Here is a 17,065-nt window from a genome sequence, read left to right on the forward strand (position 1 = left end):
TACCATCCTGAGACAAGGCTGAGTATTGCCCACAAAGATCTCCGCCATGGCACAACCCAAGGGGGGGCGCCAACCCAGACAGAATGACCACATCAGTGAATCAACCCACTCAGGTGACGCACCCCTTCCAGGGACGGCATGAGAGAGCCCCAGTAAGCCAGTGACTCAGCCCCTGTAATAGGGTTAGAGGCAGAGAATCCCAGTGGAAAGAGGGGAACCGGCCAGGCAGAGACAGCAAGGGCGGTTCGTTGCTCCAGAGCCTTTCCGTTCACCTTCCCACTCCTGGGCCAGACTACACTCAATCATATGACCCACTGAAGAGATGAGTCTTCAGTAAAGACTTAAAGGTTGAGACCGAGTTTGCGTCTCTGACATGGGTAGGCAGACCGTTCCATAAAAATGGAGCTCTATAGGAGAAAGCCCTGCCTCCAGCTGTTTGCTTAGAAATTATAGGGACAATTAGGAGGCCTGCGTCTTGTGACCGTAGCGTACGTGCAGGTATGTACGTCAGGACCAAATCAGAGAGATAGGTAGGAGCAAGCCCATGTAATGCTTTGTAGGTTAGCAGTAAAACCTTGAAATCAGCCCTTGCTTTGACAGGAAGCCAGTGTAGAGAGGCTAGCCCTGGAGTAATATGATCAAATTTTTTGGTTCTAGTCAGGATTCTAGCAGCCGTATTTAGCACCAACTGAAGTTTATTTAGTGCTTTATCCGGGTAGCCGGAAAGTAGAGCATTGCAGTAGTCTAACCTAGAAGTGACAAAAGCATGGATTAATTTTTCTGCATAATTTTTGGACAGAAAGTTTCCGATTTTTGCAATGTTACGTAGATGGGAAAAAGCTGTCCTTGAAATGGTCTTGATATGTTCTTCAAAAGAGAGATCAGGGTCCAGAGTAACGCCGAGGTCCTTCACAGTTTTATTTGAGACGACTGTACAACCATTAAGATTAATTGTCAGATTCAACAGAAGATCTCTTTGTTTCTTGGGACCTAGAACAAGCATCTCTGTTTTGTCCGAGTTTAAAAGTAGAAAGTTTGCAGCCATCCACTTCCTTATGTCTGAAACACATGCTTCTAGCAAGAGCAATTTTGGGGCTTCACCATGTTTCATTGAAATGTACAGCTGTGTGTCATCCGCATAGCAGTGAAAGTTAACATTATGTTTTCGAATAACATCCCCAAGAGGTAAAATATATAGTGAAAACAATAGTGGTCCTAAAACGGAACCTTGAGGAACACCGGAATTTACAGTTGATTTGTCAGAGGACAAACCATTCACAGAGACGAACTGATATCTTTCCGACAGATAAGATCTAAACCAGGCCAGAACTTGTCCGTGTAGACCAATTTGGGTTTCCAATCTCTCCAAAAGAATGTGGTGATCGATGGTATCAAAAGCAGCACTAAGGTCTAGGAGCACGAGGACAGATGCAGAGCCTCGGTCCGATGCCATTAAAAGGTCATTTACCACCTTCACAAGTGCCGTCTCAGTGCTATGATGGGGTCTAAAACCAGACTGAAGCATTTCGTATACATTGTTTGTCTTCAGGAAGGCAGTAAGTTGCTGCGCAACAGCCTTTTCTAAAATTTTTGAAAGGAATGGAAGATTCGATATAGGCTGATAGTTTTTTATATTTTCTGGGTCAAGGTTTGGCTTTTTCAAGAGAGGCTTTATTACTGCCACTTTTAGTGAGTTTGGTACACATCCGGTGGATAGAGAGACGTTTATTATGTTCAACATAGGAGGGCCAAGCACAGGAAGCAGCTCTTTCAGTAGTTTAGTTGGAATAGGGTCCAGTATGCAGCTTGAAGGTTTAGAGGCCATGATTATTTTCATCATTGTGTCAAGAGATATAGTACTAAAACACTTGAGCGTCTCTCTTGATCCTAGGTCCTGGGAGAGTTGTGCAGACTCAGGACAACTGAGCTTAGAAGGAATACGCAGATTTAAAGAGGAGTCCGTAATTTGCTTTCTAATAATCATAATCTTTTCCTCAAAGAAGTTCATGAATTTATCACTGCTAAAGTGAAAGCCATCCTCTCTTGGGGAATGCTGCTTTTTAGTTAGCTTTGCAACAGTATCAAAAAGGAATTTCGGATTGTTCTTATTTTCCTCAATTAAGTTAGAAAAATAGGATGATCGAGCAGCAGTAAGGGCTCTTCGGTACTGCACGGTACTGTCTTTCCAAGCTAGTCGGAAGACTTCCAGTTTGGTGTGGCGCCATTTCCGTTCCTATTTTCTGGAAGCTTGCTTCAGAGCTCGGGTATTTTCTGTGTACCAGGGAGCTAGTTTCTTATGATAATTATTTTAGTTTTTAGGGGTGCAACTGCATCTAGGGTATTGCGCAAGGTTAAATTGAGTTCCTCAGTCAGGTGGTTAACTGATTTTTGTCCTCTGGCGTCCTTGGGTAGACAGAGGGAGTCTGGAAGGGCATCAAGGTGTCTTTGTGTTGTCTGTGAATTTATAGCACGACTTTTGATGTTCCTTGGTTGGGGTCTGAGCAGATTATTTGTTGCAATTGCAAACGTAATAAAATAGTGGTCCGATAGTCCAGGATTATGAGGAAAAACATTAAGATCCACAACATTTATTCCATGGGACAAAACTAGGTCCAGCGTATGACTGTGACAGTGAGTGGGTCCAGAGACATGTTGGACAAAACCCACTGAGTCGATGATGGCTCCGAAAGCCTTTTGGAGTGGGTCTGTGGACTTTTCCATGTGAATATTAAAGTCACCAAAGATTAGAATATTATCTGCTATGACTACAAGGTCCGATAGGAATTCAGGGAACTCAGTGAGGAACGCTCTAACCACTAGGCTACCCTGCCGTAATAAATTAATACTCTACTCTACTGAGGAAGTTTGGCGAGGAATTGAATGGATATCAATCAACAAAGAAGAATATGTTGAAGGCTGTATTGGGTGCAGATGACTGAACCGCTCACCTTTGTGTCTGTATCTGCAGGTATATAGACGAGGTATTGGTATGTCACATGTACCATCATCCTCCCTGACCTCTTCAATGAATATCCCATAGGCCTCTACATTATGGACAAGGTATGTGTTTGAAAACCATTATCGAAAAACAGTTTTTTTTTCTCCCCTGTTTACAATCACCACAAAAAACCAAGGTGTGAGTACTGTTGTGTGTATGTTTTGTTAATCATTTTTATTATTTACTATTTTGGGGATTTACAAACTTCACCCTCCTTTCACACCTCTGATGCATACAAACAGGAAATCTGTTCGATCACCGTGCACTGCAAAATCATTCTGGCTGTGGATACGGAGAACATCAACGAGCCAGAGGATACAAGGGCATTCGGAAAGTATTCATACCCCTCGACTCTTCCCACATTTTGTTACGTTACAGCCTTACTGGCTGACAACACCGCTTGCAAAATAAATGTAGAAATCTATATTATTCAATTATTGCACCCACACTGCTCGCGCGAGCCAACGAGCGTCTGCGTTGCCAAGGGCTAAAATAGAAGTCAGTTCTATTTCTGACGCAGATCGTGCTGCAAGTCCTGCCTCTCCCATCTCCTCATTGGTTTATAGAAGCAGGTACCCACGTGAGAGTTTGTTTTGATATTTTAACCTGCGTGTCGTGATCGCGTTTGGTGTGGGGGGACAAAATACATTTATGCACGATGGCGCATGCTCGCAGCCGGGTTGGGTTCGGTGTAACAAGCTTAAAATATCAAAACAAACTCTGAACCAATTATATTAATTTGGGGACAGGTCGAAAAACATTAAACATGTATGGCAATTTAGCTAGCTAGCTAATTTGTCCTATTTAGCTAGCTTGCTGTTGCTAGCTAATTTGTCCTGGGATATAAATAATGAGTTGTTATTCTACCTGAAATGCACAAGATACTCTACTCTGACAATTAATCCACACATAAAACGATCAGCCGAGTCATTTCTAGTCAACTCTCTTTCTTCCAGGCTTTTTCTTCTCTTGACTTTATATTGCGATTTTTTTATTTTCTTTTATTTAACCAGGTAGGCTAGTTGAGAACAAGTTCTCATTTGCAACTGCGACCTGGCCAAGATAAAGCATAGCAGTGTGAACAGACAACACAGAGTTACACATGGAATAAACAATTAACAAGTCAATAACACAGTAGAAAAAATGGGCAGTCTATATACATTTCATAAATTAGGTGCATTACCGCCACTGACCTCGTTCGTCTTTCTGTCACCCACGTGGGTATAACCAATGAGGAGATGGCATGTGGGTACTTGCTTCTATAAACCAATGAGGAGATGGCACATGGGTACCTGCTTCTATAAACCATTGAGGAGATGGGAGAGGCAGGACTTGCAGCGCAAACCGCGTCAGAAATAGAACTGACTTCTATTTTAGCGCCTGGCAACGCAGATGCTCGTTGGCGCACGCGAGCAGTGTGGGTGCAATAATTGAATAATATAGATTTCAAAATATATTTTGCAACGCGAGCGGTGTAGTCAGCCTGTTATTCTAAAATGTATACAATTAATTTTTATCCTCATCAATCTACACACAACACCCCATAACGACAAAGAGAAAACAAGTTTTTAGAAATAAAAAACAGAAATACCGTATTTACAAAAGTATTCAGACCCTTTGCTATGAGACTCGAAATTGAGATCAGCTGCATCCTGTTTCCATTGATCATCCTTGAGATGTCTCTACAACTTGATTGGAGTCCACCTGTGGTAAATTCAATTGATTGGACATGATTTGGAAAGGCACCTGCCTATATAAGGTCCCACAGTTGACAGTGCATGTCAGAGCAAAAACCAAACCATGAGGTTGAAGGAATTGTCCGTAGAGCTCCGAGACAGGATGGTGTCGAGGCACAGATCTGGGGAAGGGTACCAAAAAATGTCTGCAGCAAACCAGTAAATCAAACCAGTAAATCAAGCCAGTCAATCACGCCAGTCGATCAAACCAGTCAACCAAACCAGTCAACCAAACCAGTCAACCAAACCAGTCAACCAAACCAGTCAATCACTCCAGTCAATCACCCCAGTCAATCACTCCAGTCAATCACTCCAGTCAACCACTCCAGTCAATCACTCCAGTCAATCACTCCAGTCAATCACTCCAGTCAATCACTCCAGTCAATTACTCCAGTCAATCACTCCAGTCAATCACTCCAGTCAATCACTCCAGTCAATCACTCCAGTCAATCACTCCAGTCAATCACTCCAGTTAATCACTCCAGTTAATCAAGCCAGTCAATTCTAGGGTTAAAATGGTCAAGGTACTATCAAGTTATAGGCGGGTTAAAAGATTTGGAGCTTTGTAATCCGACAACACGATCAAACAAAAAAACATTATAAAAATGAGACAAACATCATGATAGTCAGTATTTAAAATAAAAAGACAAACTAAATATCTTTTTTTTACTTCCCAGAACCAAATACTGTATTACAATATTCATTTACTACAAATTCTATGTTTTATTTGTACACACACATATCACTATTGATATTACTATTGGTTCACACCCGATGCAATGTTAGTGTGATATAATGTCCATTGTCCATCGGAGGCCAGATCACCATCTCTATCTGGGTTTTTTTTTTTAAGTGCTCATTGTAAAATCCTCATATTGTCTAAGTTAATAAGTCCCAAATGGCACCCTATTCCCTACATAGTGCACTACTTTTGACCAGGGCCTGTAGGGAATAGGGTACCATTTCAGACACTTGGCACCCTATTCCCTACATAGAGCTATGGGCCCTGGTCAAATGTAGTGCAGGAATAGTGTGTCACAGGGGCTGCTATTAGAGACAGTCATCTCACTCTGTGTATGATATCAGAGCCCAATCAAACAAATGTGGTGAGTTGACGGTTGTCTTTCGTGAATCTAAAACTCCTTTCTCTATCGCCCATGGCTGGCTGACTGTTGGTGATCACCTCCATATTGATCTCCCGTAGCGTTGACCTCCCGTAGCGTTGATCTCCCGTAGCGTTGACCTCCCGTAGCGTTGATCTCCCGTAGCGTTGATCTCCCGCAGCGTTGATCTCCCGTAGCGTTGATCTCCCGCAGCGTTGATCTCCCGTAGCGTTGACCTCCCATAGCGTTGACCTCCCGTAGCGTTGATCTCCCGTAGCGTTGACCTCCCGTAGCGTTGACCTCCCGTAGCGTTGATCTCCCGTAGCGTTGATCTCCCGTAGCGTTGATCTCCCGCAGCGTTGATCTCCCGTAGCGTTGATCTCCCGTAGCGTTGATCTCCCGTAGCGTTGACCTCCCGTAGCGTTGATCTCCCGCAGCGTTGATCTCCCGTAGCGTTGACCTCCCGTAGCGTTGTTCTCCCGTAGCGTTGACCTCCCGTAGCGTTGACCTCCCGTGGCGTTGACCTCCCGTGGCGTTGATCTCCCGTAGCGTTGACCTCCCGTAGCGTTGATCTCCCGTAGCGTTGATCTCCCGTAGCGTTGATCTCCCGTAGCGTTGACCTCCCGTAGCGTTGATCTCCCGTAGCGTTGTACTCCCGTAGCGTTGACCTCCCGTAGCGTTGATCTCCCGCAGCGTTGATCTCCCGTAGCGTTGACCTCCCGTAGCGTTGAACTCCCGTTCCGTTGACCTCCCGTAGCTTGACCTCCCGTAGCGTTGATCTCCCGTAGCGTTGATCTCCCGTAGCGTTGAACTCCCGTAGCGTTGACCTCACGTAGCATTGATCTCCCGTAGCGTTGACCTCCCGTAGCATTGACCTCCCGTAGCATTGATCTCCCGTAGCGTTGACCTCCCGTAGCGTTGATCTCCCGTAGCGTTGACCTCCCGTAGCATTGATCTCCCGTAGCGTTAATCTCTCGTAGCGCTAATCTCTCATAGCGTTAATCTCTCAAAGCGTTGATCTCCCACAGCGTTGATCTCCCATAGCGTTGATCTCCCGTAGCATTGATCTCCCATAGCGTTGATCTCCCACAGATTTGAGAAGTTTTCCGTGACAACCAGGCCACACTGCATCGGTTCTTTCCTTCCGATGTGTAAAATTTAAAAACAGGAGCCTATCTATCTATATATATATATATCTATGTAGTAGTGATAAGGGAGAGCAGATGCTCCCAGTCCTGTCTGTATGAGGAGTTAGGTAGGATACAGTTTCCCCTAAATGCTCATCTTGGGTCAGCCCCTTCCCCCCCCCCTTCCGGCCTTCCGGTTAACCCTTTACACTCCTGGGAATTGGCCTACGTGGATAGGGCTGAATTAAAATGTTTCTTACAGACGAAATATGACAAGCATATGCATAACCGTGGTAGCAATGGAAAGGGAACAGTTTGGAGATCATGGGGAAACGATTAGACCGAAGGTGAGAGGCCACAACAGTTCACCTGACACAAGACTGAATTCAAACATTACACTGTTGATTTTATGTTTTACATATACTGTACTTTTCACATTATTTGTTGATAACGAAATCTGAAATACTCTGGATATATTCAGTAACATGTTAAGAATATTGCTGGAAAATGGGTGTTTAAAGGGGTTGAATGAGAGGTCTGACTGGCGTCTCCAAGTGGCCACACACCTCTCCAGACTGTGGGGTTTGAGTGAGAGGTCTGACTGGCATCTCCAAGTGGCCACACTCCTCTCCAAACTGTGGGGTTTGAGTGAGAGGTCTGACTGGTGTCTCCAAGTGGCCACACACCTCTCCAAACTGTGCATAGATCCTAAGTCATTTCAATGCACCTTTCTGACTTAAAGAAGTCTTCAGCTATAAGGTGCTTTTTTGAGCTCTCCTAGCTGGATCGTTGAGGAACTAGAGGAAGCACACTTGTAGTTGTTTTCTTTGGAACACAGCCCTTCCTCCTCGTCATCACACATTTACCACTGTTGTTTAGGCAAACCAAACACTGTCATTATAAATAGCAATCTAGGTCAGGTGGGCATCATTTAAAAGCCTGTTCTGTTGCCAACATGACAAGCTAAGATATAAAATATGATATTACAGTGTTAGGCTTTCACAAGGCAATTCAGAGAAACAGACCATCATGTTGGCGTGCAGAGAAAGGAGTGATGACCGTATTCAGGTGCAATGGCAAACAGTCTCAATTCTGTTCAGAACAACCCAGGGTATGACGACAAGTCACCTGGTAACTGTACATCAACCATAGTCTCATTCTGTTCAGAACAACCCAGGGTATGACGACAAGTCACCTGGTAACTGTACATCAAACATAGTCTCATTCTGTTCAGAACAACCCAGGGTAATGACACGTCACCTGGTAACTGTACATCAACCATAGTCTCATTCTGTTCAGAACAACCCAGGGTATGATGACAAGTCACCTGGTAACTGTACATCAACCATAGTCTCATTCTGTTCAGAACAACCCAGGGTATGATGACAAGTCATCTGGTAACTACATCAACCATAGTCTCATTCTGTTCAGAACAACCCAGGGTATGATGACAAGTCATCTGGTAACTACATCAACCATAGTCTCATTCTGTTCAGAACAACCCAGGGTATGATGACAAGTCACCTGGTAACTGTACATCAACCATAGTCTCATTCTGTTCAGAACAACCCAGGGTATGATGACAAGTCACCTGGTAACTGTACATCAACCATAGTCTCATTCTGTTCAGAACAACCCAGGGTATGATGACAAGTCACCTGGTAACTGTACATCAACCATAGTCTCATTCTGTTCAGAACAACCCAGGGTATGATGACAAGTCACCTGGTAACTGTACATCAACCATAGTCATTCTGTTCAGAACAACCCAGGGTATGATGACATCAAACCATCAACCATAGTCTCATTCTGTTCAGAACAACCCAGGGTATGATGACAAGTCATCTGATGTCTCACAAACTACATCAACCATAGTCACCTGGTAACTACATCAACCATAGTCTCATTCTGTTCAGAACAACCCAGGGTATGATGACAAGTCACCTGGTAACTACATCAACCATAGTCTCATTCTGTTCAGAACAACCCAGGGTATGATGACAAGTCATCTGGTAACTACATCAACCATAGTCTCATTCTGTTCAGAACAACCCAGGGTATGATGACAAGTCACCTGGTAACTGTACATCAACCATAGTCTCATTCTGTTCAGAACAACCCAGGGTATGATGACAAGTCACCTGGTAACTGTACATCAACCATAGTCTCATTCTGTTCAGAACAACCCAGGGTATGATGACAAGTCACCTGGTAACTACATCAACCATAGTCTCATTCTGTTCAGAACAACCCAGGGTATGATGACAAGTCACCTGGTCACATCAACCATAGTCTCATTCTGTTCAGAACAACCCAGGGTATGATGACAAGTCATCTGGTAACTACATCAACCATAGTCTCATTCTGTTCAGAACAACCCAGGGTATGATGACAAGTCATCTGTCTCATTCTGTAAACTATGATGACATCAACCATAGTCTCATTCTGTTCAGAACAACCCAGGGTATGATGACAAGTCACCTGGTAACTCAACCATAGTCTCATTCTGTTCAGAACAACCCAGGGTATGATGACAAGTCACCTGGTAACACATCAACCATAGTCTCATTCTGTTCATAACAACCCAGGGTATGATGACAAGTCACCTGGTAACTTTATTATAATCCTCAACAAAATGCATCTTAATTTACAGCATTTTCCCTTCTCTCAGACAACAAAACATTTGCAAAAGTTACGAGGAGGGATGGGTTGCAGCTTTACGTTGTGTGAAGTGCTCAAGTTCAGAATGTCTGTCAGTCAAAACTCATACATCACTGTGATGAGCATTAAGTTCCAATTTAGGTATTTATTGGTGCCCAAATCTGCCATTTTCAACCCGGATACGAGTACGAGTGTAAAGGGTTAAGGTTAGGATTGGGGGAGGGGAAGCTGATCCTAGATCTGTACCTAGGGAGCCTAGTCCTGTGCGATGGTTGAATGTCTAGGGTTAGAGGTTAGAGGTCAGGGTTTAAAGGTCAGGGGTCAGTCCACTTGCATGTTACGTAGCAGCAGTCCTTTCTTCACCCCTCCCTGCAGCATCCTGGCACCTAGACTACTGCCAGCCGTACCATCACTACAGAGAGATAAGGAGAGAGGGATGACGCGAGAGAGAGGGAAGGAGGGAGAGAGAGGGATGGAAAGAGAGGGGGGGAGAGAGAGGCGATGGAGAGAGAGGGAGGGAGAGAGAGGAGAGAGAGAGGAGAGATGGATGGAGGGAGAGAGGGGGATGGAAAGAGAGGGGGGAGAGAGAGGCGATGGAGAGAGAGGGAGGGAGAGAGAGGAGAGAGAGAGAGGAGAGATGGATGGAGGGAGAGAGGGGGATGGAAAGAGAGAGGGGGAGGGAGGGGGAGAGAGAGGGAGGGAGATAGAGGAGAGAGGGAGAAGAGAGAGAGAGGGATGGAAAGAGAGAGGGATGGAGCGAGAGAGATGGATGGAGGGAGAGAGAGGGATGGAAAGAGAGAGGGGGAGAGAGAGAGAGGGAGATAGAGGAGAGAGAGAGGAGAGATGGATGGAGGGAGAGAGGGGGATGGAAAAAGAGAGGGGGAGAGAGAGGGAGGGAGATAGAGGAGAGAGAGAGAGAGGGAGGGAGAGGGGGAAGGGGAGACAAGAGGAAGGGGGAAAATAGGGAGAAGAGAGAGAGGGAGAAAATGTGTTAGGTGTGGAAGTTAGTCAATGTGTTGAATGTGTGTGTGTGTGTGTGTGTGTGTGTGTGTGTGTGTGTGTGTGTGTGTGTGTGTGTGTGTGTGTGTGTGTGTGTGTGTGTGTGTGTGTGTGTGTGTGTGTGTGTGTGTGTGTGTGTGTGTGTGTGTGTGTGTGTGTGTGTGTGTGTGTGTGTGTGTGTGTGTGTGTGTGTGTGTGTGTGAGACAGCAGTGCTTACAGGGGGCTGTACTTCCTCTTCTTGGGGTCTGGTGGCTCTGTGGACGGCCCTCCTTTGTCTTTCCTCTCCCCCTCCTCCTCCCCTATACCCCCCTCTTGCTGTGACCTCCGCTGCTCCAGGTTTTGCTGAGGGAGGAGATGAAGAGGTTAAAGGTTAGTCAGAGGTCAAGGGGAATATGTTCCAGAAAGCTGGATCAATGAGCCACCTAGCTGTCCAAAAGTGACAAGGTTTAACTGATTGGACATCAACAGTCAATATACAAAGGAAAGCTTTCTTAAATCAACCAGAAAATACCTTGAGTTATATGTGGCAGTTCATTAAAGGTAGCTGGTTGATTTAATAATCCTATTTTTCTGGAATACCCCATCCGGATAGGGGTCACGGGGTTAAACTGAAGGCTCAAGATCACGGCAGATTAACAGCCAAGATAAACTGGGACTGTAGATTAACAGTCAAAATAAACTGGGACCGCAGATTAACAGTCAAGATAAACTGGGACTGCAGATTAACAGTCAAGATAAACTGGGACTGCAGATTAACATTCAAGATAAACTGGGACTTCAGATTAACAGTCAAGATAAACTGGGACTGCAGATTAACAGTCAAGATAAACTGGGACTGCAGATTAACAGTCAAGATAAACTGGGACTGCAGATTAACAGTCAAGATAAACTGGGACTGCAGATTAACAGTCAAGATAAACTGGGACTGCAGATTAACAGTCAAAATAAACTGGGACTGCAGATTAACAGTCAAGATAAACTGGGACTGCAGATTAACAGTCAAGATAAACTGGGACTGCAGATTAACAGTCAAGATAAACTGGGACTGCAGATTAACAGTCAAGATAAACTGGGACTGCAGATTAACAGTCAAGATAAACTGGGACTGCAGATTAACAGTCAAGATAAACTGGGACTGCAGTCAAGATAAACTGGGACTACAGATTAACAGTCAAGATAAACTGGGACTACAGATTAACAGTCAAGATAAACTGGGACTGCAGATTAACAGTCAAGATAAACTGGGACTGCAGATTAACAGTCAAGATAAACTGGGACTGCAGATTAACAGTCAAGATAAACTGGGACTGCAGATTAACAGTCAAGATAAACTGGGACTGCAGATTAACAGTCAAGATAAACTGGGACTACAGATTAACAGTCAAGATAAACTGGGACTACAGATTAACAGTCAAGATAAACTGGGACTGCAGATTAACAGTCAAGATAAACTGGGACTGCAGATTAACAGTCAAGATAAACTGGGACTGCAGCAGTCAAGATAAACTGGAACTCCAAGATAAACTGGGATCACCTCCTTTCACATCAGAAGAGTCAGAAACAGCTCTGACATCAGATAAACTGGGAAGATTAACAGCCAAGATAAACTGACTTCAGTTCAGGCAAGATAAACTGGGATGGAAGTCAAATGCCTTATTACATAGTTATAGTAAAGTCAAGATAAATTGTGGCAGATTAACAGTGTCTGTGTTATGTTAATATATAATAAACTAAAGATAATAATAAACTATGCCATTTACAGTCAAGATAAACTGGGACTTTTATCAGTCAAGATAAACTGGGACTTACAGTCATGTGTGCATACATTCTACATCAGGGTGGCTCCATCAGAAGAGGTAAGATTGAACCCACTTCCCTTCAGGCCTTACATGGAAGTCAAATGCCATGCATAGTTATAGTAACTGAGCTACATGTTATGTTATAAGGCATGTTATAAGCACCTTGTGTAGCTCTGAGAGCTGTTGGTGTCGTATGAGAGCCTCCTTGCTGGGGAACTGTCTCCTACACAGCAGACAGGCTAGCTTAGCCCAGTCTGTCATCCTCTCATCCTTCTCTCCTCCCTCCTCTCCCTCGCTGTCCGTCTCGCCGCTGTAGGCCGGAACCAAACCCTGCACCTGAGGTGGAGAGCGCTAAAGAGGGAGAAAAAAAACTGTGAACTGAAGAGAGATGGCAGAGAAAGAAAAAGAGGGGAGGTGCACCAGGAGAGAGCAGCGTGTTCTACCTGACTCAATCGGGAGGAAGTAGAGCAGCGTGTTCTACCTGTCTCAATGGGGAGGAAGTAGAGCAGCGTGTTCTACCTGACTCAATCGGGAAGGAAGTAGAGCAGCGTGTTCTACCTGTCTCAATGGGGAGAGAAGTAGAGCAGCGTGTTCTACCTGTCTCAATGGGGAGAGAAGTAGAGCAGCGTGTTCTACCTGACTCAATCGGGAAGGAAGTAGAGCAGTGTGTTCTACCTGACTTAATCGGGAAGGAAGTAGAGCAGCGTGTTCTACCTGTCTCAATGGGGAGAGAAGTAGAGCAGCGTGTTCTACCTGACTCAATCGGGAAGGAAGTAGAGCAGCGTGTTCTATCTGACTCAATCGGGAAGGAAGTAGAGCAGCGTGTTCTACCTGTCTCAATGGGGAGGGAAGTAGAGCAGCGTGTTCTACCTGACTCAATGGGGAGGGATGTAGAGCAGCGTGTTCTACCTGACTCAATGGGGAGGGAAGTAGAGCAGCGTGTTCTACCTGACTCAATGGGGAGAGAAGTAGAGCAGCGTGTTCTACCTGACTCAATGGGGAGGGAAGTAGAGCAGCGTGTTCTACCTGACTCAATGGGGAGGGAAGTAGAGCAGCGTGTTCTACCTGACTCAATGGGGAGGGATGTAGAGCAGCGTGTTCTACCTGACTCAATGGGGAGGGAAGTAGAGCAGCGTGTTCTACCTGACTCAATGGGGAGGGAAGTAGAGCAGCGTGTTCTACCTGACTCAATGGTTAGGGAAGTAGAGCAGCTTGTTCTACCTGACTCAATGGGGAGGGATGTAGAGCAGCGTGTTCTACCTGACTCAATGGGGAGGGAAGTAGAGCAGCGTGTTCTACCTGACTCAATGGGGAGAGAAGTAGAGCAGCGTGTTCTACCTGACTCAATGGGGAGGGAAGTAGAGCAGCGTGTTCTACCTGACTCAATGGGGAGGGAAGTAGAGCAGCGTGTTCTACCTGACTCAATGGGGAGAGAAGTAGAGCAGTGTGTTCTACCTGACTCAATGGGGAGGGAAGTAGAGCAGCGTGTTCTACCTGACTCAATTGGGAGGGAAGTAGAGTAGCGTGTTCTACCTGACTCAATGGGGAGGGAAGTAGAGGAGTGTGTTCTACCTGACTCAATGGGGAGGGAAGTAGAGCAGCGTGTTCTACCTGACTCAATGGGGAGGGAAGTAGAGCAGCGTGTTCTACCTGACTCAATGGGGAGGGAAGTAGAGCAGCGTGTTCTACCTGACTCAATTGGGAGGGAAGTAGAGTAGCGTGTTCTAGGGATGGAGGTACCTGACTCAATGGGGAGGGAAGTAGAGGAGTGTGTTCTACCTGACTCAATGGGGAGGGAAGTAGAGCAGCGTGTTCTACCTGACTCTACCTGGGATGGAGGTGTGACTAGGTACTAGGGATGGAGGTGTGACCAGGTACTAGGGATGGAGGTGTGGCCAGATACTAGGGATGGAGGTGTGGCCAGGTACTAGGGATGGAGGTGTGACTAGGTACTAGGGATGGAGGTGTGACCAGGTACTAGGGATGGAGGTGTGCCCAGGTACTAGGGATGGAGGTGTGACCAGGTACTAGGGATGGAGGTGTGACCAGGGATGGAGGTGTGACCAGGTACTAGGGATGGAGCTGTGACCAGGGATGGAGGTGTGACCAGGTACTAGGGATGGAGGTGTGACCAGGGATGGAGGTGTGACCAGGTACTAGGGATGGAGATGTGACTAGGTACTAGGGATGGAGGTGTGACCAGGGATGGGGGTGTGACCAGGTACTAGGGGTGAAGGTGTGACCAGGTACTAGGGATGGAGGTGTGACCAGGTACTAGGGATGGAGGTGTGACCAGGTACTAGGGATGGAGATGTGACTAGGTACTAGGGATGGAGGTGTGACCAGGGATGGGGGTGTGACCAGGTACTAGGGATGGAGGTGTGACCAGGTACTAGGGATGGAGATGTGACTAGGTACTAGGGATGGAGGTGTGACCAGGTACTAGGGATGGAGGTGTGACCAGGTACTAGGGATGGAGGTGTGACCAGGTACTAGGGATGGAGGTGTGACCAGGTACTAGGGATGGAGGTGTGACTAGGTACTAGGGATGGAGGTGTGACCAGGTACTAGGGATGGAGGTGTGACCAGGTACTAGGGATGGAGGTGTGACCAGGTACTAGGGATGGAGGTGTGACCAGGTACTAGGGATGGAGCTGTGACCAGGGATGGAGGTGTGACCAGGTACTAGGGATGGAGGTGTGGCCAGGTACTAGGGATGGAGGTGTGACCAGGTACTAGGGATGGAGGTGTGACCAGGTACTAGGGATGGAGGTGTGACCAGGTACTAGGGATGGAGGTGTGACCAGGTACTAGGGATGGAGGTGTGACCAGGTACTAGGGATGGAGGTGTGACCAGGTACTAGGGATGGAGGTGTGACCAGGTACTAGGGATGGAGGTGTGACCAGGTACTAGGGATGGAGGTGTGACCAGGTACTAGGGATGGAGGTGTGACCAGGTACTAGGGATGGAGGTGTGACCAGGTACTAGGGATGGAGCTGTGACCAGGGTTGGAGGTGTGACCAGTGCATTTGTAAAGTATTCAGGCCCCTTAACTTTTTACACATTTTGTTACGTTACAACCTTGTTCTAAAATGTATTAAATAAATATTTTTCTTCATCAATCTACACACTATACCCCTTAATGACATCACAATACCCCATAATTACCTCACAATACCCCTTAAAGACAAAGCAACTGTTTTTTAGAATTTTATGGAAATGTATAAAACAATTCTAACTTATTTACATAAGTATTCAGACCCTTTGCTATGAGACCTGAAATTGAGCTCAGGTGCATCCTGTTTCCATTGATCATCCTTGAGATGTTTCTACAACTTGATTGGAGTCCACCTGTGGTAAATTCAATTGATTGGACATGATTTGGAAAGGCACACGCCTGTCTATATAAGGTCCCACAGTTGACAGTGCATGTCAGAGCAAAAACCAAGCCACGAGGTTGAAGGAATTGTCTGTAGAGCTCCGAGAGAGGATTGTGTCGAGGCTTAGATCTGGGGAAGGGTACCAAAACATGCCTGCAGCGTTGAAGGTCCCCAAGAACACAGCCTCCATCATTCTGCAGCATTGAAGGTCCCCAAGAACACAGGGGCCTCCATCATTCTGCAGCATTGAAGGTTCTCAAGAACACAGTGGCCTCCATCATTCTTCAATGGAAGAAGTTTGGAACCACCAAGTCTCTTCCTAGAGCTGGCCGCCCGGACAAACTGAGCAATCGGGGGAGAATGGCCTTGGTCAGGGAGGTGACCAAGAACCGGTTGGTCACCCTGACAGATCTATAGTTCCTCTGTGGAGATGGGAGAACCTTCTAGAAGGACAACCATCTCTGCAGCACTCTGCCAATCAGGCCTTTATGGTATCGTGGCCAGACGGAAACCACTCCTCAGTAAAAGACACAGCCCGATAGGAGTTTGCCAAAAGGCACCTAAAGACTCTCAGACCATGAGAAACAAGATTCTCTGGTCTGATGAAACCAAGATTCAACTCTTCGGGCCTGACTGCCAAGTGTTATGTCTGGAAGAAACCTGGCACCATCCCTACAGTGAAGCATGGTGGTGGCAGCATCATGCTGTGGGGATGTTTTTCATCGGCACGGACTGGGAGACTAGTCAGGATCGAGGGAAAGATGAACGGAGCAGAGTACAGAGAGATCCTTGATGAAAACCTGCTCTAGAGCCCTCAGGACCTCAGACTGGGGTGAAAGTTCACCTTCAAACCTTCCAACAGGACAACGACTCTAAGCACACAGCCAAGACAACACAGGAGTGGCTTCGGTACAAGTCAAATCTCTGGAGAGACCTGAAAATAGCTGTGCAGCGACTTTCCCCATCCAACCTGACAGAGCTTGAGAGGATCTGTAGAGAAGAATGGGAGAAACTCCCCAAATACAGGTGTGCCAAGCTTGTAGCGTCATACCCAAGAAGACTCAATGCTGTAAGGTGCTTCAACAAAGTACTGAGTAAAGGGTCTGAATACTAATGTAAATGTGATATTTCAGCTTTTTATTTTTAATAACTTTGCTAAAATTTCTACAAACCTGTTTTTGCTTTGTCATTATAGGGTATTGCGATGTCATTATAGGGTATTGTGATGTCATTATAGGGTATTGTGATGTCATTATAGGG

The 17,065-nt window shown here is 45.9% G+C and overlaps 2 protein-coding genes across 6 annotated transcripts in view; both read right to left on the reverse strand.

Moving 5' to 3' along the window:
- Nucleotides 1-4,762: 4,762 nt before the first annotated feature.
- On the reverse strand, nucleotides 4,763-9,232 carry LOC124023652. 5 transcript variants are annotated; one of them, XM_046338014.1, is made up of 3 exons: nucleotides 9,039-9,232; nucleotides 8,292-8,689; nucleotides 4,763-8,092 (listed from the first exon to the last, which is right to left on the reverse strand). In XM_046338014.1, exon 3 carries the CDS (start codon nucleotides 6,722-6,724, stop codon nucleotides 5,828-5,830), a length of 897 nt encoding a protein of 298 aa, XP_046193970.1. In that variant the 5' UTR covers nucleotides 6,725-8,092; nucleotides 8,292-8,689; nucleotides 9,039-9,232; the 3' UTR covers nucleotides 4,763-5,827. The 5 variants fall into 5 exon arrangements, 4 of the variants coding, with proteins under 4 accessions (XP_046193970.1, XP_046193965.1, XP_046193972.1 ...); XM_046338009.1 differs by having other exon boundaries at nucleotides 8,909-9,232; XM_046338016.1 differs by having other exon boundaries at nucleotides 8,844-9,232.
- Nucleotides 9,233-9,586: 354 nt separating this feature from the next.
- LOC124018172 (RNA-binding protein 10-like) overlaps nucleotides 9,587-17,065 on the reverse strand; it is a 20,742-nt gene continuing 13,263 nt past the window's right edge. The window contains exons 10-12 of the mRNA XM_046333438.1: nucleotides 12,587-12,775; nucleotides 10,843-10,967; nucleotides 9,587-10,037 (exon numbers count right to left, since the gene is read on the reverse strand). Of these exons, the coding sequence (XP_046189394.1) occupies nucleotides 9,947-10,037; nucleotides 10,843-10,967; nucleotides 12,587-12,775 (405 nt within the window). The 3' untranslated portion in view covers nucleotides 9,587-9,946. The remainder of the gene's footprint in view (nucleotides 10,038-10,842; nucleotides 10,968-12,586; nucleotides 12,776-17,065) is intronic.

The sequence above is a fragment of the Oncorhynchus gorbuscha genome, linkage group LG03 (genome assembly GCF_021184085.1).
Source record: "Oncorhynchus gorbuscha isolate QuinsamMale2020 ecotype Even-year linkage group LG03, OgorEven_v1.0, whole genome shotgun sequence".
In the NCBI taxonomy this organism is placed as follows: domain Eukaryota; kingdom Metazoa; phylum Chordata; class Actinopteri; order Salmoniformes; family Salmonidae; genus Oncorhynchus; species Oncorhynchus gorbuscha.